Source organism: Leguminivora glycinivorella, chromosome 8 (assembly GCF_023078275.1).
Source record: "Leguminivora glycinivorella isolate SPB_JAAS2020 chromosome 8, LegGlyc_1.1, whole genome shotgun sequence".
NCBI classification, from domain to species: Eukaryota; Metazoa; Arthropoda; class Insecta; order Lepidoptera; family Tortricidae; genus Leguminivora; species Leguminivora glycinivorella.
Window position 1 is genome coordinate 9,799,470 of NC_062978.1, and position 22,794 is coordinate 9,822,263.

Here is a 22,794-nt window from a genome sequence, read left to right on the forward strand (position 1 = left end):
CCAGGACCTGTACCTACGTAACATATTTTATGTTATAAATGTCATCTGTTTTGTGTGCATAATAAATTCAATCTTAAAACATGTCCACAGGTGTTCGAGTCCTCCGTCGCTGTCTCTCGGCGGTTCGCTGTCCCTACAGCCGGTGCTGTACCCTGGAGGCTCCGGGCATGCGCCTCTGCCCCCCGCGCGCCACTCCCGCCCCTCGCCCACCATACCGCATGTGCATCTCATCAGCGCGTGAGTACACCTCCATGTTGCGTTACAATGATGGCCATAGTTGAGTCCTTCGTCGCTGTCTGCGGCTCTATGTCCCTGCAGCCGGTGCTGTACCCTGGAGGCTCAGGGTACGCGCCGCTGCCCCCCGCGCGTCACTCCCGCCCTTCACCCACCATAGCACCTGTGCAATCTCATCAGCGCGTACCTACGTATACCTTTTCAAAATATCATCGAATTTTTGGAGATTAAGGGCCAGTTGCATCAACCACAGTTAACAGACACGTCAACGTCAAGCAGCAGAAGTCCATGGAAATTCCCATACAAAGAATTTAGCGAACACTGGTGTAACCGACACTATATGCGACTTTTGGCTTCTTCCTTGCCAGTATTTGGCGTAGACTTTTACTAAAGCAACTGTCACCTGACCTTTGCAATTTTACAATTATGCCTCTCACACCACCACAACACGTGTAACTAATAATTTTACCATTTAGGAATAGTGCAAAATCTGTAAAAAATGTACTTCACAGCCTAATAATAAATCCATCACTTCATTTCAGCACTTCTTCTTGCTGACATATTGCATTCGCATGCCCCTTTACGCTGCTAATTGCGAGAAGGCTTTCTGCTAGCGGCGCGGCGTCTAGAGCACTCGCAGATAACTAACGTAATTAATTGGTGCAGGCTGCATTGAGATATTTTAGTAGGTATTCTCTTTTGTGACTCTTTCATGAGTTTTGTCGCGATACTACCACAGAATATATAATAGTACAAGTACAGAAGGCCCACTGCTTTGATGTTCACGAAATGCCGCCTTTTTAAATGCCTACTAAATGCTTACAAAGAAACCTGCCGCACGTGCGCAGCGTCGGACGATAGGGTTGCCTATGGATTAATTCGAATTAATACTCAGATAAAATGTTATACTATTTTATTCAAATCTTGAGTACTCTCTGGGTGTACATACAGTATTTATATATTTTTCTTTAAATCCCAACATCAAAACCGTATTGAACTTTTCCGTGAGACTTAACAAATAGTAGATTTGTGTACGAGTGTCATATTTTATTCATGATGTTTATTAAACTAAGCATTATTAGCCATTCCACGCGCGGATATCGCATATGAACCTTAAAAAAAACTCGCGACGTAAAGTTAACAATAGAATTTGCGAACGTGCGTTCCGTGAGAACGCGCGCCACTCCTGATTAGGCCGCGAACTCGCGGCCGCCAGCATGTACTTGTAGCGCGGTGATAGAATCGCGGAGTGAGCCGCCCCTGATACTACATGACTACTTCACACAGGATCAAAGGCCACCGTAGCGTCTTTATTTCAGGGATTTTCCCTGATAACTACGCTGTCGAAGAGAGAGACCTTTCCTTCTAGTTAGCTCTGTTAGTTTAGCCATCACGACTAAACTCATTATTACGTTAATCCTTTTGGCACTCCCTTTATATCATGGATAGAAGTAATATAAACTTAAGACGAAATAGCCACTTTCTTATCAGCCGGGGTCGTATTCACGTCCAGCTCACTGAGCTTCTAACAAATGCGACACCCGATAAGAACTAGCCCAGACTCAATCATTGGCTGGATAGAAATTGCCGTAGTGAAAAATGTGAGCACGGCGCCGTAATAAATTACAGGAGTACGTAAAAGCTTCCAACCTAAAGTGTTCTCCCCTTCTCACTGGCACTTCAGAGCGGAGAAAAATTTAATCTAATCGACCATGGGCGCTTTATTGCAATACGAGTAGCCAGCGGTTTCCCGACTCATTGAACGTAATTTTTCACTTGAAAGTAGTTTTCTACGGATGTGCTGTAGCTATATTATTTTTCCCCTCACTAGCTCGGAAACACGAGTTTTGTCCTTTAATACCAGCGGGTAAAAACGCATTTTATCCACTAGTGGGTGAAGTAATTTGACCTTGAATAAAGTCAAATTAACTGCTTTAAAATTAATAAAAGTAGGTGAATCTAGTAATAAAGATGATTTACCACCTGTGGAACTACTGGAAGCAGTGATAAACGCATTTTTTGCGTTGTAGTTTCCTCGCTATAGTGAGGGGAAAAAGTTTGTGTTACACTCGGGTGCAAATGTATTTTACTTCTCGTGTGTTAAAAACCTCGCAAGTTCAGGATTCTATTTTCGAACCACTCGCTTCGCTCGTGGTTCAACAATAGAATCCTTTCACTTGCTCGTTTTTCAATTCCACACTCGGCGTTAAAATACAACTTTGCCCCCTTGTATAACAAATAACTATTGAAATTATTTTGGCACTTTGAATGGCGAGCTTGACAAATGTGCAGCATATACCTAACTAAAGATTAATGGATTCCAAAAATAATTGTCCTTAGGACATAGGAAAAGTTCTCCGTGCCTAGTCTTTCTTTTTAACTGTCTTTTTAACCTACCTACTACTACTTACGTAAATCCATACTAATTATAAATGGGAAAGTGCGTGTGCCTGTTTGTTTGTCCGTCTTTCACGGCAAAACCGAGCGACGAATTGACGTGATTCTTTAAGTGGAGATAGTTGAAGAGATGGAGAGTGACATATAGGCTACTTTTTGTCTCTTTCTAACGCGAGCGAAGCCGCGGGCAAAAGCTAGTTATACATAATTCTATTAAATATTAGACTCAAAACAAATAATTTTTAACTATAGTCGCAAACGAGTAAACATAGCACATTGTGTATTACATAACCTGCACGTAACCAAGAAACCATTCAATCTGTAGGTACTAGTAAATAATCTTACCTAATTCCTTAAGATACGAGTAAGAATTTAATTTGAGTCTTGAATGCACGAATACCACGTCGCCCTGTTTGTCGCACAATGCTCGTAAAGTCGCATCCCTAGTGGCACAATTTGCACTTGTCGGGGAAATTGCATTTCCCCTCTGTATATGCACTCTAATGAAAAGCTCTCTGCGGTGTCACTGTAGACTCGCGCACTTGAAATTAGCTCGGAATACGTGTGGAGCGGACAGCGGTTGGTGTGTGAAGGGTTACTTATTCAGCTGGCCGAGTACTTTAAGTCGCCACTGGTTCTAAATGAACGTATCATTTTATGGATCTTGCTTCCTACTACATTTCTATAACCTCGTTAGTTTAGATCAAATTATAAATGCAGCAATTAAATTGCGCTACAATCAGCACTAGGCAAGCAACAGAAACGGTATATTAGGCAGGTTGATTGTCACAACTCACACAACACAAGTGTAAAAATGTAAAACTCGATTACTTTGACAAAAAAGAAAAAATCTATATATTGCGATGGTTTTACTGGTTAAAGTCAATTGATGTGTGACAAGTAATTCGTTTTGTTTCTTTTTTCACCTTTCACGCCAAAGAAAATTATTAATATCCGAAAGCGTAATAGTCCAAATGTTCTTCCGCCTATCGTTTGTACGTCAACATCAAATAGGCTGTGCTACGAGTACTGTTTACTATGTAATATGTAGGTACCGCCATCTCGAGAGCCTTATTTCCTTTTACTTTGTGCAAACAAAACAACCAACCAACAACTCGAGAATAAAGCTGAACATTAACAATGAATCCCACGGGTTTTCGTTCCATTGAAAAGAATACTTCACCTACAAAATTTTCAGTTTTGTTCGAGAACTGGGTAATTAGGAAAGTTGGAAAAAGTTTAATAATTGGGTTGTGCGAATATAATGCGTTTCAATAAGTGCGTAAATATGTGCCTTTCTAGGGAAGAATGCCTTTTATGCTTCATCTGAACTAATTTCTGTTACAATTTCAGATGTAAACGTTATTACTACATTGGAAGCAGACTAAGTTGACCCCTTATGTATAAAAGTTTCTCAGTTCTGAGATTCACTGCTCCGTTTTCTCGGAACTCCGTGATATCATCATTCATTAAGGGGAAAATCGTGACATCATATCGAAAAAACATTGAATAGGTACTTCATTGGCCTACTTTACACAGAATGTTGGGGCGGTCATTTGAATTTAGATGAAAATTTTCATCAAAAATATGAATTTCAGAAGAAAACGTCATTTTTTTCACTTATACTTTTAGGACCCTTTTATAAAACAATTTATATGGTTTCTTTTTGATTTTTAGCTATATATAATCTTCACAATAGTTTTACATACCTATATTTAACTACCGATTATTGACGCATGTCCTTATCTATTTAACCCTTTCGCTGAAGAAGGACATACATAGTTTAAGGAGACAAAGCAAAGTCAAGTCGTGAAATCAGATTTCGGCCAAAGTCAGCGAAGATTCTTGCGAGACCGCGACCGCAGGCGGTCCTTTGTCGCCGACTGCTGAACTTTACTAATTATGTGTTGGCCGGGTTTGTGCCTGACATTCACTTCTAACACAAATCACTTGTTAGCAACATGATAAATAATTCATGTGGACGCCAATCAATATCTCACTAGACGTGCAGGATAAAGCGAAACTTTGTTCATGCTGAATAGTAATGGCGGGTCCTGAAGCGAAACATGCTGAATAGTAATGGCAGGTCGGCAAGCATATGATGGGTGCGACAGTATCTTGCTAATAAAATGCTTGCCCTGCTAGGATGGAAATTGGCAAAATCTTTGCTTGCATTTTAACGCTCAACTTTTCATCAGCGGATCCTATGATTGATATAATTATTTTCCCCTCACTAGCTCGGAAAAACATGTTTTATCTTTAATACCAGCGGAGCCACACTAGGCGTTAAAATTCAACTTTGCACCCTTTTATAACAAATAACTATTTATAATTCATTATACGCGATTTAATCCGTTTCCATAGTTTTATTTCATGAGTAACTATTGTGGTAACCGAAGACAATATTAAATAACTATTGTGTGTATCCAAATTAGAAAATCAATTCTACACAACAATTCACAAGTAAACAGTTAAATAAGTTTGTCCTAAACACTTGTTATCTAAAATTATACTTTGATTCCTGCTACAGTAAAATATTGCAATTGTTTGATTCACTTTTAAGCTTCTGAAGCCCCTCTTCGACATCTGTTTTGCCAGCTATCGTAATCCAAAGTTTGAATGGCAATTGCTGCAATATCATTGTTCCGAAACAGGTTGGATTCCGTAAGTAGGTATCGTTTGCAGCGCAGTGGGGAGCCAACAGAACGCCGTTGCCATGGCGACGGCTCGAGAGGGATCCGACCCCGGGGAGGAAAACCAAAACAGTAAGATACCTTTACAGTAAGTTTGAATTATTCTTCAGCAGAGACTTTTGAGGGCTCTTCTCAATTTGGACAATCATTATTTAGTGTTCTCCGGTCTACGTTGCTTCCGAAATATTCTTGTTATAAACGAGTGATGTCAGCATTGTATGACACGATATCCCACTTGAATTTAAGTTTTGACATCACGGGTCATGCATTATTAAGGTAGTTTAAAGGGATTAGGCAGAAAAGGAAACGAAATTTAAAAGACAAGAAGACACATTTTGCACTTAATGCGCATTTCATACGTTTTTCTGAGAATTTCCCAAAAATCTACATTATTGTGCCTATTTCGCGTGAAAACGATGTACTTAGTGCTAGATACTCAGTTTTCTAGCCCCAGGTGCCGTAGCCGAATGGCATTTCTCCGACGTGAAACGAAAACGAAACGCCGCGAAAGGTAGTCTGGCTCTGTCGCGCCAATACGCACGAGTGATAGAGATAGATATCTACGAGCGTTTCGTTTCGTGAGCGTTTTGTGAGCGTTTGTGCCATTCGGCTACGCACGCAGATCCTCTACAAAAACGCAATGTTTTTATTTTAGGTAGCTAAAAGCCTCCTTTAGCGTGTTTTTTGTCAGGTATGTTATGTACCTAAGGTGACGAACCCAATCATGGACAGTTTAAGAAAAAAATTCGCCTGTTTTTGATATTTCACTGATAAATGTAAAAATTCTACCGCCAAGCGTGTTAAATCTTGAATGTCCTATCCTTCTTCTACATTTCAAGCGTATTGCAGAATAGATACTCCTATTGGTTTCTTCATAGTTAACAAATTAAAACTAGGTGTTTTTTCTCCAATTATGGACGGCAGTTCTCCAGTAATGGATCCCCCATTATGGACAGTGAAATAAGTTTAAAATTTTACTTTTAAAGCCAACTGATACGCAATGAGTCAATTTTATGCACCATAAATACAATTAGTTTAGGTTATTTTAACATAGGATTGTTTCTTGTAAGTTTGGGTTTTGTAAATTGTTCCTTGTCCATCATAGGAGGTAGGCAGTTTTTCGGGTCCAGTAATGGACACTTGCAAAATAACGTCATTTCTTTATATCTTTGGAGCAACAAACTAGTATGTTTTATACCTTATCTCATGCTTAATGCAGTAAGTAAAACGCATTCAAGATTACGCCGTGCGTTATTTTTTTATTATTTTATACATGAACTCATCTCTCTTAGTAACATTACTAAGAATTCGCCTTGATATTTTTTTCAGTAAACTGGTGAATTTTATCTTGTCTCCAAATCATTCAGAAATAACCGAATTAATTGAAACTTCAAAATTAAACAGCTCTACAACTCTAGTTTATGGTACATAGCCGTCAGTTTTTAGAAACTTATTTTAGATATTTATTTTTAAGCATTTGTGTTTTTTTGTCCATAATGGCATCACCGTCCATTATGGGGTATTTTACCTTACCTACTGGGTGTCCCGTAAACCAACGCCAAACTTAAAAAGGCGATAAGAAATTTCATTAGCTCATATAATATCATATTAAGCGAATTCGAGATATTGGCACTTTTTTCTTTGTGTTTTATAAATTAAATGGCCTTTATTTTAATTAAGGTCAAATTTGCTTTAATATGATAGCTAATGAGATGTCCTATCACCCCTTTTAATTTTGGCGTTGGTCTGCCTTATTTTACCTGTTTACCTCAGGTAGGTATCAGTTGAGCTCACTTTTTACTTTATTGTTCTTATCCTCGAGTCGTTTTAAAATATATAACATTAGGTACACTTTTCTCATAGCTTTGATGCAGGTATTCAATATCTACATCTTGAATGCAATAATAACAATACTGTTGCAACTTGAACTGGCCTTTGATAATCGATACACTTCCGTAAGCTACGAGGGGAAAGTTGCTTCGCACGTGACAAAGAACAGTTTTGTTGCTGAAACTATGAGGGTAGTTGGAGGCGACCCCTAAATAATATTTTCACTAGAATAACTGATAAAGGCTTTCTTGATTATTAAAAACTGATGAAGAAACTGATGTGAAAGTATCGTGGAGCAACAAAATCTGATTTAGAGTTACCCATTATGTGAAAATATATTATGGTAGGTACTAGCTTTTGCCCGCGGCTTCGCTCGCGTTAGAAAGAGACAAAAGTAGCCTGTCACTCTCCATCCCTTCAACTATCTTCACTTAAAAAATCACGTCAATTCGTCGCTCCGTTTTGCCGTGAAAGACGGACAAACAAACAGACACACACACTTTCCCATATTAGTATGGATGGAAGTATGGATATATGTTAGCAAAAACGAGATTAACTGAATGGTAAATATCTTAATGATTGTTTAGATAATAAACATTTTGGTGTTAATTACTTACCCATACATTAATTTGTGTTATAATCCCGGCATGAAATGTTGGAAAGTTGGGTCGTATGAATTTTGCTAAGTACTGTAAGGAGTGCATACTTGACTTTTGGTCGTGGTGTCAGTACCAGACCCATGGAAGTTTCTCTTAATTAAAATTTCACGTTGCCAATTCACTTAAAAAACTTTGTGTCAGACACAGAGCTGTGCGGATTAAATAAATGCTGCGACGGATTTTAAATCCATTCGCGTCATGTCGCTTTGCATTCATGTCATATCAAATTGGTACTGATTTAAATGTGTATAAAATATCGACATCAGTTCAACGTCGATTACGGTAGTCTGAGTATCTCCTGGAGCCAATAAAGTATAAAGTACTGAAAATGTAACTCCTGGGGAAACATGATTGTATTTTAGCCGATACCGAGAGTTCAGTTTTCACTCTAGATTCGGCTGAAACTATAGTACATTACTACAGAGGCCGGGACAAATGGGGTTGCCGGCCGAAGATATATAGGATAGGTCTGAGGCGGGCAACCCCATTTCCCGCCGAGGTATGTATAGTGCTTTTCTCAAACATGCTATGAAATAAATAAAGTCTACTGAAAATAGTAACTTTGGATGGCTGTATCTCCTAAACGGTGCGTACGTCGTAGCGCAAAAATAATTTTCGTTCCCCTTTAATACCCCGTATACGCCTATAAAAAAACAAAAAATTAAAAAAAAACGAAAAAATTTTTTTTTGTATGAAAACGCACCCTAAATCAAATATTGTCTAGGGCCCGTACCAGTTGCAGTCGGCACGTCTATAAAGCCCCTTATAGTTTTTTTTTCATTGGCTAAATACCTGGATGTTATGTCACAATTATCTGTGTTTGGAAATTAAAAAAGAAGACTGCCGGCCTTGGCCTGCAAGGTTTGTATGAAATTCCATTATCTATCAATCGTCCTAGCCGCACCTGCAACGTCATACTTCGCTGCCAATTATAAGGCACATAACATCAATATTTCATACCATGTTTGAGAAAAAACTTTTATTCAAAAAGCCTCATCGGTGTTAATGTTAGTTGAAACGTCATACGTCGATGAAATTATGACGGTTTCAGCCTTTGTAGAAGGGGGGTTCTTAAAATCGATGCAGACTTATCTTAGCCTTACTGTTTGGTTGCTAATCTTGGTGAACACTCTCTTATTTTAATGGTAGTCTTACTGCCCGCAGCTACTGTCAAATTTTATCGTCTAAATTTTTTATTTTTCTTTTACAGAGGGGATGCACTAGCCACCACCCTCTCGGCGCTTTATGGCAAGCTACTGGTCGTCATGGGCGTCGCCTTCCCGATGGCCGAAGTAATTTCTACATACATTCCACCCTCCTTTTATGAGGTAAGTATATTGTGATTAACATTTTTATATTGTTTGTTTTCCTACCTTCACAGAGACTTGTACTTATTTATATCTACTTGCCTACTTTGCTGTTAATTAAGTGTTAATGAAAAAAAATATACACTACCAATTATGTTCAAATGCGTTTCTTCTAAAGTCCCTAGAATCAGTTTTCGTTGTGGCGAAACTTTCAGATACGTTGTCTTCTGCCATAATCATCTGCATCATAAAATAAATGAAATAGAAAACTAGTTTATGGTTGCTACAGACCCTTAAACCATCAGAGATTTAATAAATCAAAGCAACATTAAGAAAAATACATGATTGTTCATGTAACTAACGTACATTGTGATGTCCAGGGCTTCTACTTGTACCTGTACATCGGCAGCATGGTGTTCCTGCTGTACATGTATGCTGCACTGCTGAGGGATCGCTCGAGGTCCGGCGCTGATTCCCCTGTCGTTGCCAGTAACTATTATCTTTTATTATATACATAGGTTTATCATAACCTCCTTTAGTACTGAGCGCTTACATGCAATGCTTTTCCCGGATTTTTGCTACGGGTCATAGGAACTTGAAGTCAGTTTGTCAACCAATCCCAGGATTCATTCCGTGGAAGTTTTCCTATAACCCAGATGGTAAACTAATATTTCGTATAGGATATACTCCGATTATGACACAATGTTTTTTTTTTACTTCCTTCGTCGAAAAGCGTCCGGGCCGGATTTTGAACCTCCGTATTGAAAGACGTGCTCTTACTTCAAGGTCACCAGCGCACTCAATTTAGTGGCATTTCTTCGTTCTGTTAAATGGCTATATGGTACTAGTTTTGATGATGATGATGATGATGATATCCTGTTACTCTTAATCTGGGACATAGGGTTATCAGGAGTTTTCATTGTTCTCGGTCCGACGCGGCCTCCTCGAGACTTGCCCAGCCCAGTATTTTTGTAGAACAAAAAAAATTAACGAATATTTTAATAATCTAGAATCGGACTCAAGTTCGTCCCCTTCCGAGTCGGACTCGTGTTCCTCGCGCACAGACCGCAGCACCGCTACCGCGCCGCACCCGCAGTACCAGATGCCGGCCAACGCTGCCAAGAGACTGTCCCTCGGGTTCGCTCTTAGCACAAGAACCCACCACTACGGGAGCTTCTATCTCAGGATGGGTGCTGTCGGTGAGTTTAACCTTTCATTTCATAAAAGACACAAGAGTTTTTCATCATGTAGAACCGGAGTCAAGTTCAGGAACAGATGCCTGCCAACGCTGCCAAGCTACTGTCCCTCGGATTCGCTCTTAACATCAGAACTCACCTTAATGGGAGCTTTTACCTCAAGACGGGTGCTGTCAGTGAGTTGAACCAATTTCAAACAAAGGATACCGATAAGTTGTTCATCATGTAGAATCGAAGTCCAGTTCACTATCAGATGCCGGCTAATGTTATCAAGAGACTCCCTCGGGTTCGCCCTCACCACTACGGGAGATGGGTGCCTGAGGATGGGTGCTGTCGTCGGTAAGCTGACATAATAAATAACCTTACATTTGTTCGAGTAACATCGACGATACTTTAAAATAACTTATATTTCAAACAAGGGACACGGACAATAAATACAGTTAAATAATTACTGACGTACGGACAGACAGTATACTAGCTATCTAATTAACAACTTAAATGTCCTTGGCCTAATATTTGCTTACATGACATGTTACGTGTAACATAGTTTCCACTTTCCAGTAGTGATAAAGTGTGATTGTTAATCATTTAGAAGAAATATTACTGAACGATAAGAATAAAAAATGAACAATAACTTGTCAGGTAAATATTAGGCACAAACATTACAACATCGATTAATTTATAGACATAACAGACAAGCAGTTCAGCCGTTTTATTGATAAAGTCACGTATTATATTATATACTCGTACTAGCGGCCCGCCCCGGCTACGCACGGGGATTATCAGAAAAATGTCACATGAATTGAAATATACTTTGTCAAACAAGTCTGTCAGTAAATATGTAAGAACAAAGAAAACTATATGCATCCTTTTCTTAAAGGTGCTATAGAAAAGGATACCTATAGTTTTTTTGTTCTTATTTACTGACAGACTTGTTTGACAGAGTATAGATATCATACACGAAAGAAAACACGACAAGGCCCACTGGAGGCCGAGCCGGGAATCGCACCCGGGTCTTCAGCTTACGCGGCTAACGTCATTACCATTAGACCACCCGTCCGCCGTTGTATCCGACGAAATTTTTCTAGTGTATATTATCTGTGATAAGGCTAGGAGCCTTTTGACCAACTCTAAGGGCGAGCAATTTGTGCTTGCACCTCCTATACGAATCATTTACAGGATTACGGTAAAGTGAGAGAGATGGTGCTGCCATCTATACAACTAGGTAAGAAATCAAATTATTATATTGAATGTTTTTTGATTTGTTCTTTTTCAGGTAGTCACACTACTGTATATCCATACTCCATACTAATATTATAAATGGGAAAGTGTGTGTGTCTGTTTGTTTGTCCGTCTTTCACGGTAAAAAGGAGCGACGAATTGACGTGATTTTTAAGTGGAGATAGTTGAAGGGACGGAAAGTGACATAGGCTACTTTTTGTCTCTTTCTCATCCCCACTTTCCTAAAATGGGGGGTGGACGTTTGTATGGAGCATTCCTGCCTGCTAAGCCGCGGTTCTGGGTTCGAATCCCGATAAGGCCATTTATTTGTGTGATGAGCACAGATATTTGTTCCTGAGTCATGGATGTTTTCTCTATGGATATAAGTAAGTATTTATCTACCTCTATTTATCAATTTAAGAATGTATATCGTCGCTTCGCACCCATAGTACAAGCACAGTATAATAAAGAGTACTATCGTTCAGTATGGCCACTCCCGCTCCCCGTTGAAAGTTTCGCCCACCCCCTCTCGGTTACCTCACAGTTACCGCCTGTCAAAAATGCGAACAGTCGACCTGTCATAATTTCACTCATACAAGCATAGTACGCGTTCACCTACACGAGCTTGTGCTAGGAACGCGCCTCTTTCATATATTTGATTGCCAGAGTCCGAGGTGTGGTACAAGCTTTGCTTAGTTTGGGGCTAAGTCTGATGTGTAAGGTATCCCCAATAAAAAAAAAGGTGCCTGTTTATTATTTCGCGTAAAATCACATCCAGCTGCATTAAGTATATCCATATACTTACATTATAGAAATCGCTTCGAGAGAATATGAATACGGTTATAAATTGAAAACATGGTTACTATGCATCTTCATGGTTTTCATACCAAGCAATTTTTTTTTGTTTTTTATTTTTAAATTATGCTTTTTTTGTTCCTTTTGTTTCTTCTTTTGTATGTTATGTTACCTTCCGTGATTTTTCTCACTTAATGGTCTCACCGGAAGACCAGCGCTGGAAGTCGCCAGCAATATGCTGAGGTGAAGCCATTTCGTGGCACTTTATTACTATTTTATGTCAGTGTAAAATTGTTTATTATCTGTGTGCTTTCGAATAAAAATATTCTATTCTATTCTATTCTATTCAATTTCTCATATATTGATAATGCGTGGCTCACGGCTCAATGCTGCTTTTAGACGTAATTTCCCATTTATATGAGGTGGAAACATTTATATGTTTAGTTGCCCATTTAAATATTGTTTTGTGGTCTGTAATTCATTAGTTATAAAAGTTCGTATGCAAAGGTAATTCTATTTGTGAATAAACAATAACATTAATGTTATTCTCTACAATTTATCATTAACGCAGGTAGGTGGGAACTTACTGAAAAAATACTTACATTCACTGGTCGCATGTATTCATATAAGCACTATTATTTGACAGTTCTTTTAAAACAGACATGTATTTTAATATTAAAATACTATTTCACATTCTTTGCCTATTCTCTACTGTGTTCAGTGTGGAAATTTTTAACTTAATTGATGAATATGAAAACGATACAGTTGCTTGCGTCGTAAATTTGATATCCAAAATCACAAATGGAACTGAAGTGGTTATAATTAACAACGATGAGATGACTAACAATTTGATCCAACGTATACATGAGATAAATAATGTCAAATTATATATAAGAGACTACAACAGGATCGTGAACATCACAACACACGACTTTTTTATAATAAAAGCTAAAGACTTTGCCTCTTTAAAAGATGTTATTAGTGAATTAGACAGAGATTGGAACCGAAAACCAGAATCTGTGCATGTCATTATTTTCCCAGAGTCAACAAAAGAAGAGCGTTTAGCGATATTCAGGATATTGTGGGAATACAATATAATTCGTGCCCTAATGATAACTAGGGACGTGGGTACAACAAATTCAATTTACACCTACTTTCCTTACGAAGTCGGATGGTGTGGTTTGGGCTACAACAATATAATCAGGGTATGTGGATGTCAAGACGCTAAAGAATGGAGCGTGTTTATAGATCTTGAATATCTTGATAAACCTGTATTAAGGAATTGCACCTTACGTGTTGCTACTCATAATTACCCTCCATTGGTATTAGAGCACCCGGACCCTGAAAATATAATGCCTGCTATAGGTATTGAACGATACTTGGTAGAAATGTTTTTTGAGCGAGAAAATATAACTTTAAATTATACATTTCTCCCTGAAACAGATGAATTTGGAAACATTTCTGATAATTTCACGGTGACAGGAGTTCTTAGCAAATTGTATAAAAATGAAGTTGATGTAGTCTTTGGTGGTTTTGCGATAAATAATAGACGCGCAGCGTTTTATAGTTACACTAGTTCGCACTTGACAGTTGAAGATAGTTTTGTTGCCATATCACCTAGAGAAGATTTACTAGAAAGATGGAAAATAGTTTATATTATGTTTAGTATATTAGGTTGGTTAATTATACTTTTACTTTATTTTGTTTGTGCTACAATTTTATCATGTTTTAATGATTTAAGTAGGGACCAAATGGCTGATCATTATTTTTCAGTGTTAATCAAACTTGTTGGAAATGCTACTCAAAATACGGTTTTGGATCTAACAAATAAAGTTTATAAAAATGTGCTTATAATACATTGGATATGGTATATGTTTTTACTAAATACGTTCTATCAAACGCGATTAACGACTTACACAACATATAGACCGCACAAGTCTCAAATAGATGAATACATGAATTTACGTAACTATAATTTAAGCCCTTGTTTTGCTATTGATATAGGGCCGTTTTTGTTAAACTCGGGCGATATCCCTATAATAAATGAAAAATATTTAGAATACAAAGGCTGCGAGACTGGCGATCTAGCTCTGGACAGTGTAGCGAAAACACATACCAAGTACACCGTAACAAACTATTTAAGATATCAATGGTGGATTACCCAGCATCCACACGAGAAACGGAAAATTCACCTGATGCAAAACAAGTTTTATAATTTGCTCTATGGTATATATTTTAGACGTGGATTTCCGCTTCTGCGTAGGTTTAGTAAAGCGTTATGGCGTTTTGCTGAAAACGGTTTTATCGAGGCTAGTAAAAGTTTTCACACCTTACGTAAAGAGTCACGAACATCGGATGATAAAAGTCATTATTTTGAGATACGTGTTCTTATATTAGAAGACCTCATTATACCATTTTGCATTCTAATTTCCGGCACAATATGTTCATGTTTAATATTTATTATTGAGCTTTCGCTCACATGTAGAAGAAATGTTAAATAGGTTTTAGGCCATTAATACTTTTTTCTACTCGTCGACTTTAATCTGTCAATTAGGACACCACAGACTAAACTATAAGTGCTGACTTTTCAGTGTTAGATAGTCTTTGACACTTAGTCAACTATAATATTTCATTACAGTTCACTTTTAGTTAACTGTAATAATTTCAAAAACAGAACTTCATACAAGTTCTTTACTAAATTTTTCTGCATCTGAAACACGTTTTTTTTAATCTATCGCGTTATCGACCAATCAGAGACGGTTATTACAAACAATTGGTTGCCAGGTAATTAATAAATAAATAAATAAATAAACAAATATTGGGGACACCTTACACAGATCAACTTAGCCCCAAACTAAGCAAAGCTTGTACTATGAGTGCTAAGCGACGATATACATACTTAAATAGATAAATACATACTTATATACATAGTAAACATCAACATCCATGACTCAGGAACAAATATCTGTGCTCATCACACAAATAAATGCCCTTACCGGGATTCGAACCCAGGACCGCGGCTTAGCAGGCAGAGTCACTACCGACTGAGCCAGACCAGTCGTCAATGCGATGATACAACGGTGAACGACGCTATTAACATTAATTTTAACTTGAATGATGATATTTTTCGTCCATTGATGATGAAGATGATGACTCATAGAAAAAGTATTGTATACAATAGTGATATAATTAAGCTTTCACTCTCGTACCGAACTATTAGGCCACTCAGCAAGCTTAGTGGCCTAAACATGGTACTCGACTGAAAAGCTTTGTATTATATCACGACTGTATAAAATACTAATTTAGCTATGATAAATGATAATTTATATTTTTAAGTTCTTTTTTTAATATTAGTTTGAACGTTTAAACGTTTATTTTAGTGTAATTTTTGTTTGTATTTTGTAATATTATGTTGTACTAGCTTTTGCCCGCGGCAAGACGGACAAACAAACAGACACACACGCTTTCCCATTTAAATTATTAGTATGGATATATCTTAAGCTATTTAATCAATAAATTAAATAAATACTTAAAAAAAAATGATGACAAAATGAATATTGTAAAACATTGAAAGTCGAAACATAGTAATTAATAAAAGTACCTGTAGTTAATTATGTTGGTTATTACGGATGTTATCTATCTACGTTTTACTACATTACAACTAATTGCAGTCACTTAAATGGCTGTAGCTGTTAGTATCATTATAGCTTTCCAGTGTCACAAACATGTTTCGAAAAATTGTGGTTGTTTATTTGATTAACACTGTTTATTCTATTTTGGCCTTTGGAAAAATTCATAATGCCGAAATACCACAAACAATAGTAGACCATTGTATTGTTGATATTATTGCATCAAAATCTCACTTCAGCTCAGATATAGTTATCATTAACAATGATGTTGTCTCCACGGAGTTGATTCGGAGGATTCATGAAACCAACAACGTGAAGCTTTACGTAAAGGATGGAGCGGCGCTTGTTCCTACATCTGCTAGTATTTTTATAATATATGGTCAGAATCTATCGTATTTTCAAAATCTGATTGAAATTATGGACAAGAATGATTACCGCAAGCCAGAAGCTTTATACATTATAACAATATTAGATACGACTAGCGATAATTTCATTCTATTATTTCACACATTATGGAAGTATCATATTATACATACACTAATTATTGTCAGTGACGCAAATGAATATGCTTCAATATACTCCTATTTCCCTTATGCAGAAGGTGGTTGTGGCCGGAATTATAATAATACAATTAAAATAAGTGATTGCAATAGTGTCATGAAATTGGATATTAAAGACGCGATACGTAAACATGACTTCCCTGTGATTAAAAATTGTTCTTTACGAGTTGGAACTCATAATTATCCACCGTTAGTTATATCAGATATAAATCCGAAAAATGAATTTGCAGTTGGAATAGAAATAACTTTGTTAAATATATTAGCAAAGAAAGAAAATATTTCTTTACATTATGTTTTTCTTCCCGAATCTTGTGAATTTGGTCATGTATTTGATAATTATACTGTCAATGGTATATTAGGCAAATTGTATCAAAATGAAGTGGATTTGGTGATTGGGGCCTTTGCGTTGAACAGTCGAAGAGCGCAGTTTTTTGATTACATATGGACACATTTTGCTTACGAAGATAGTTTCGTTACTGTTACTCCGAGCTCCGGTCTCTTAGAACGGTGGAGAATCATTTATATAGTGTTTAAGCCACTTGTATGGCTACTATTATTATTCATATTCTTACTTTGTTCATTTCTTCTTTCTGATTTTTTAAATCTATTTGGGAATTGCACGCAAAACATAACATTGAGTCTCAAAGGACATACATTTAAAAACTTGATCATTATTCATTGGATATGGTTTGGATTTTTTGTAAATTGTTTTTATCAAAGTAAGTTAACAAGTTTTACTTCATACAGAATATACAAGCCTCAGTTGAATAATTATATGTCTTTAAATGATCACAACTATACTCCATGTTTTGCCCTAGACATAGTTCTGTTTATGAAATACTCTGGTCAAGTTCCTATTATACACGAAAAGCATCTGGAAACAGTGGGTTGCGAAACAGCCGATCTGTCAATGGATATAGTGGCGAAAACGCAAAATAAATACACCGTTACGAACTATTATCGATATCTCTGGTGGATATCAAATAATCCGACGAAAAAGGAAAAAATCCATCTCATGAAAGAAAAATTGTACAACGCTCTTTATGTCATATTTTTCAAGCAAGGTTTTCCTCTTCTAGAAGAGTTTCAGGTTAAAATGTTGCGCTTATTCGATAATGGTTTTGTGGACATTGCAAAAGCAATTCATATGATTCATAACGATGTGAATTCGAATGTTTGTGGCTCATTTGCAATTAGTAGTTTAAAATTAATAGACTTTATTGTACCGTTTAGTATTTTAAGCACAGGTTTTGTAGTTGCATTTGCAATATTTGTAATTGAATTAAAGCACGCTGATAAATAAATAAGTATAATATTTATTTCTATTTAACCAAAACTTGGGATTAATCATGTGCATTTGGTAATATTTCGTGTGTAGGTAATATATTATTTTTTTAGCCTAAGTAACAATAAATTATTTAAAAAAATAAAAAAATATTATTGTTTTATTTAATGTCATATCACATAACCTTCAAACGTGTTACGGATCGATCGTTGTATTTGCGGCAGTAAGCAGTTGCTTGTAGTAGTAAAGGAGTTGTATGAGCATTTGGGAGGGGTCATAATAATTCCCACAGAACCAAGGTTTGGTTTCTTTAGTTCTTTGTGTGTGTATTTTTGACATATTAAAAATATACTAAAATATATCGGTGCAAAATGCGTTTTTTCAACCGCCAAAAATTGTATGAAAATAGTACTGTAAAAAAAAAGGATAAAGTTTAAAAATTGTTTGTGATATCAGATGTAGATGTAGATGTAGTGTAGGGACGCCTGGCCGGATACAGGCGGGCTGTCGATCGCTGGTGCGTTCATTCAGCCCAATTCCCTGGAGTTGGAGCTGCAGGTTACTGTCCCGGCTGCCCTCCCACACTTCTCTCCTCAAATCTTCTTGTTTTCCTGCAGAACAGAAGGACATCTTTAAGTTTGACATCCTTGAGTTCATCTTCTCCCAGATTGTGATATCAACTTATGGGGTATTAGGCGGCAAAAAAGTTTATAGCGTTGATTTTTGGCAAAAAATATAACAATATACCACCATTTTGATATAATAAAAACTGATAAAAAATCATAAATTTGATGAAGAGAAGCGATTGAAACATAGATTTCAGCAATGTAATTTTTTTCATAGGTACCACACGATGGTAAATACGGATACGATCAGCCTGGTGATAAGCAGTCACGGTAGCCTATGACACCTGCCACTCCAGAGTCTCCACATGCGCGTTGCTGGCTCTTTAGGGTACCTTTGCACCAGAGATGCGCTACGTGGATGTGTTTGATATCCACCAGTCATGTTCATTGTTCCACAAAGCATAGCGTTAGTGGGAACGGGTTCGACTAAGCTGATTGGTGGATATCAGATGCATCCATAGCATATCTCTGGTGGAAAGGCACCCTTAACAGTCCTCAGCTAGATCGCAGGATCCGGAGCGTCCGCGGGAGAAAATTCCTCCTAAGCCGCAGTGTGCGACCATTTACGGGTCCAGGATGTGAGGATGCGCAGATTTATGACTATTTAGAAAAATCAATGATTATTAGGTTTTGGTTTTCTCTCGTGTTCGATTTAATACTATAACGAGAGGTTTTGTTTGGGATGCAACAATTTACTTACATTGAACCTCACAAAAATACAAGTTTATGGTAAATACGGTTACCACTAAAAATGCTCCTTTGACTGTGAGTGAGAACTTAATAGTTTAAAGTGAAATTGCTTCCCTGTGTGTATTCTACCGCGTGTACAGTGACTTGTGCTCTGAGAAAATGTTTGACATCCTCACACTCTTAAATGGTCGCACACTGTGGGGTTTAGGAGGACTTTTCTCCCGCGGACGCTCCGGATCCTGCAAGCTAGCTGCGGACTGTTAAAGGGACGGCAACGCGCATGTGGTGGCTCTAGAGTAGCAGTCGTCATAGGTTACCGTGACTGCTTATCACCAGGTTGATTGTATCCGTATTTACCATCGTGTGGTACCTATAAAAAAAATTACATTGCTGAAATCTATGTTTCAATCGCTTCTCTTCATCAAATTTTAGATTTTTATCAGTTTTTATTATATCAAAATGGTGGAATATCGTTATATTTTTTTGATAAAAATCAACTCTATAAACTTTTTTGCCGCCTAATTGCCCATAAGTTGATACCACATGATACCACAAACGATTTTTAAACTTGAAAAAAAAAATCATAGTACTTTATTCGTACAATTTTTGGCGGTTGAAAAAACGCATTTTGCAAAGTGATATTTTAGTATATTTTTAGTATGTCAAAAAGACACACTCAAAGACCTAAAAAAAACAAACTTCGGTTCTGTGGGAATTATTATGACCCCAAACGCTATATCTCCTCTACTATAGTCCGAAATGGAAATGGTGCATTTTATTCGAGTCGCACACTCTACTTCTCATATCGAATGCGAGGAAATCAAACTGAAGTGAAATGTTGCCTGGAATACACGATTGCCGATGGTACTAGTGATGTGGCTGAAGAAGCTAGTATAACGGATGCGAGTATATTTTATACTCGCTTCGTCGCTTCGGCTAGTGCGCATTGGCCTAAATAGCTTTCTTGATTAAAATTATTGGCATCACAAGATAGAGATGTATACGTATGTATACACTTATACAGTAGTACCTACGTACATATATTTGTTCAAGGGTCCATGGTGGGTTGAAGATCTATAGTGTACACCAAGTTTAAAGACGACATGAAAATCGTGGTCGTTGGGTATTATTTTAATTCATACCATTTTAATTCGGAAGCTTGAAAATGTCTGAAGATAAAAGAAATATCCTTAATTGAAAAATAATGCTTTCACAATCACATCACGCATTCGAGAGGGAACTTTTATTCTCTCTTAGGAGGGAGCAAAGTGTCACTTGTCTGTTCATGAAATTTGTTTTTTTTTTTCAAATACGTTACACAGTATGACAGTAAAAACCAAAGCAAAAGCACTAACTAAAAATACATAAAAGCATAAAAAAATAAACACATAAAAGTAAGAAAAAATCAACACATCACAAACTATGTATTAACGCAACAAAAAGAGTTTGCACATAACTTATCTATGAAAAAACTGAGTCGATTAATTTTTACAACAGCGATAGTTCATAATGCTCACAGGTAATGTGAAAAGCAATATGTGTCACATTCTAGCTAAATTATTTCCACCTTGGGTGTTAGTACTTGAATACCTGACTCCGTTCAGGATTCTATTTTAGAATCCCTCACTAGTCACTAAGCTCAGGATGAAATTTAATAACATGTAATTTTGCTGCCTTGTAACACAATCTACTAATTACTTCCCTCTAATTCCAGCGTTCGGCATCGGCTCCATGATCTACTCCGGCCTCGAGTTCGGTCAGTACTGGGAGCTGGAGAGGAACACCAACTGCCACAACGTGCTGCTGGCGCTCACGCCCGCCACCAGGATGGCCTTCATCTTCATCCAGATGTATTTCATCTTTCTTAACAATGAGGTTAGTTTTATGTTCATTTAAACCATTAATGGCCGGTATGTATGGCACCGTTCTTTTATTACAACAATATATATCCAATCCCTCATCAAAAATACATATGCATATACGCTGAGATGAGGCCATTTCGTGGCACTTCATTACTTTCTGTCTTGTTGTTATTATGTGTTCTTTGTCTTGTCTGTGTTCACGATAAATGTTTATTCTATTCTATATAATTATATATAAAGGAAAAATAAATATGTACGCTTCCGGCGGGATTTGAACCCGCGTCTTTTGCAATCCGTGCATAACTTTTAACTAATTGAGCTACGGAAGTCACGCCGGACTTCGCAAATCTTTCCATGGCTTTCCTTATGTACACACGCCTTGGGGCGAGCTCCATAGCCACATCCTCGCCTCGGCTAGTCTGCGGCCATAAGTAAGCCCACTATACCTAAAAAACAAAAATTATATTCCATAAACATTAGAGAGTTTAACCATAATGTATATATAATTCCAGATGAAAGTGTACAAGCATAAGATAGTGGCTCGATTCGGGCTGATGCACATGGTCGGGACGAATTTGAGCGTGTGGCTGAACGTGCTCGTGCAGGAGACCAAGCACGAGATCCTCACCTTTTACGATCCGGAGAATAAGACCATTGGCTTATCGCATAGACTGGGTAAGTTTCTTTCCTTATTCAAAGGTATATAAGACCTGGTATCTAGCTAGTGTCACAATCAAACGTTCTACCGTATTGGCGCGACAGAGCCACTTGCGTTTTTTCGATTGCCAGCGTCAATGATTGTCATTTCAGCTAGGCCAACAAGTCGAATAAGACTGACATCGTTTATTCTACCCGGGCCAAGAGCAACAGTGTAAGGATTCCCTACGTGTTGGTCTTGTTCCAATGTTTGACTTACCCCTTCTTAGCTTACTAGTAAGAAGTCTCGGTAACGAAAAATTGTATCTCAATTCTGAATACCTTCATAGGGTAAGCTGGGTAGGTATCAGGTATTTTTGTAACAATTTTACTATAGCAATACTTATTACTTACCTCTTATTTTGCATTTCAATATTATTTTTTTCAAGTCACTCACTAATAAAAAAAGATGTTTTCATTCAAATTTCAAAATGGCCCTAACGCTTCATTATAAAATACAAAAAAAAATTAAACGTTGCGGCAGAACTGGCAGTCGTGGTCAATATCATGTCTAATAGTATCAACATATTTGTAATAATGTTATTTTCTAGGGATAAAAATGAGGACTTCTTTTGTGTGACACGTATTTTGTTTTAATAAATATTATCACTTTTGTCAGCAAAATCCATTCAGTTCAGACACTGCAAACTTCCTTTGCTTAATTTATCTGATTTACTTCAACTTTATTTCCCAATTTACAAAACAAAAGATGGGTTGTACTTAATTAATAATAAGACCCTTTGTCACGTCAGCGTCCCGATTGCGTTCTCATTCCGACCCGTCGGTATTCGACCTAAATTCCTGGCGAAGCTGGAAACTGATCGGCGGGTTGACGTGCTTTGCCTCATAACTGAAATTATTTATTGATTGGAGATTCAGTTCACAAGTAATTTCAGAATTTTCACTTATTGTCCATCTAGTTAAATTAGCCTGCTTGTGCCTGTGTGGTGACGGGTTAAGAATTTCACCACCCCCTTTCTTCCCGTGGGTGTCGTAAAAGGCGACTGTGGGATATGGGTTAAATTGTGGCGTAGGCGAGAGGCTGGCAACCTGTCACTGCAATGTCACAGTTTCGGTTTCTTTCAACCCCTTATTTGCCAAGAGTGGCACTGAA

General features: G+C 37.4%; 1 protein-coding gene across 3 annotated transcripts in view; it reads left to right on the forward strand.

The window, feature by feature from the left end:
* LOC125228483 (proton channel OtopLc-like) overlaps positions 1 to 22,794 on the forward strand; it is a 102,169-nt gene that overhangs the window by 75,798 nt on the left and 3,577 nt on the right. For all 3 annotated transcript variants that reach the window (XM_048133056.1, XM_048133057.1, XM_048133058.1), the window contains 6 exons: positions 91 to 237; positions 9,024 to 9,141; positions 9,501 to 9,609; positions 10,131 to 10,319; positions 20,837 to 20,997; positions 21,497 to 21,659. In XM_048133056.1, the coding sequence (XP_047989013.1) occupies positions 91 to 237; positions 9,024 to 9,141; positions 9,501 to 9,609; positions 10,131 to 10,319; positions 20,837 to 20,997; positions 21,497 to 21,659 (887 nt within the window). The remainder of the gene's footprint in view (positions 1 to 90; positions 238 to 9,023; positions 9,142 to 9,500; positions 9,610 to 10,130; positions 10,320 to 20,836; positions 20,998 to 21,496; positions 21,660 to 22,794) is intronic.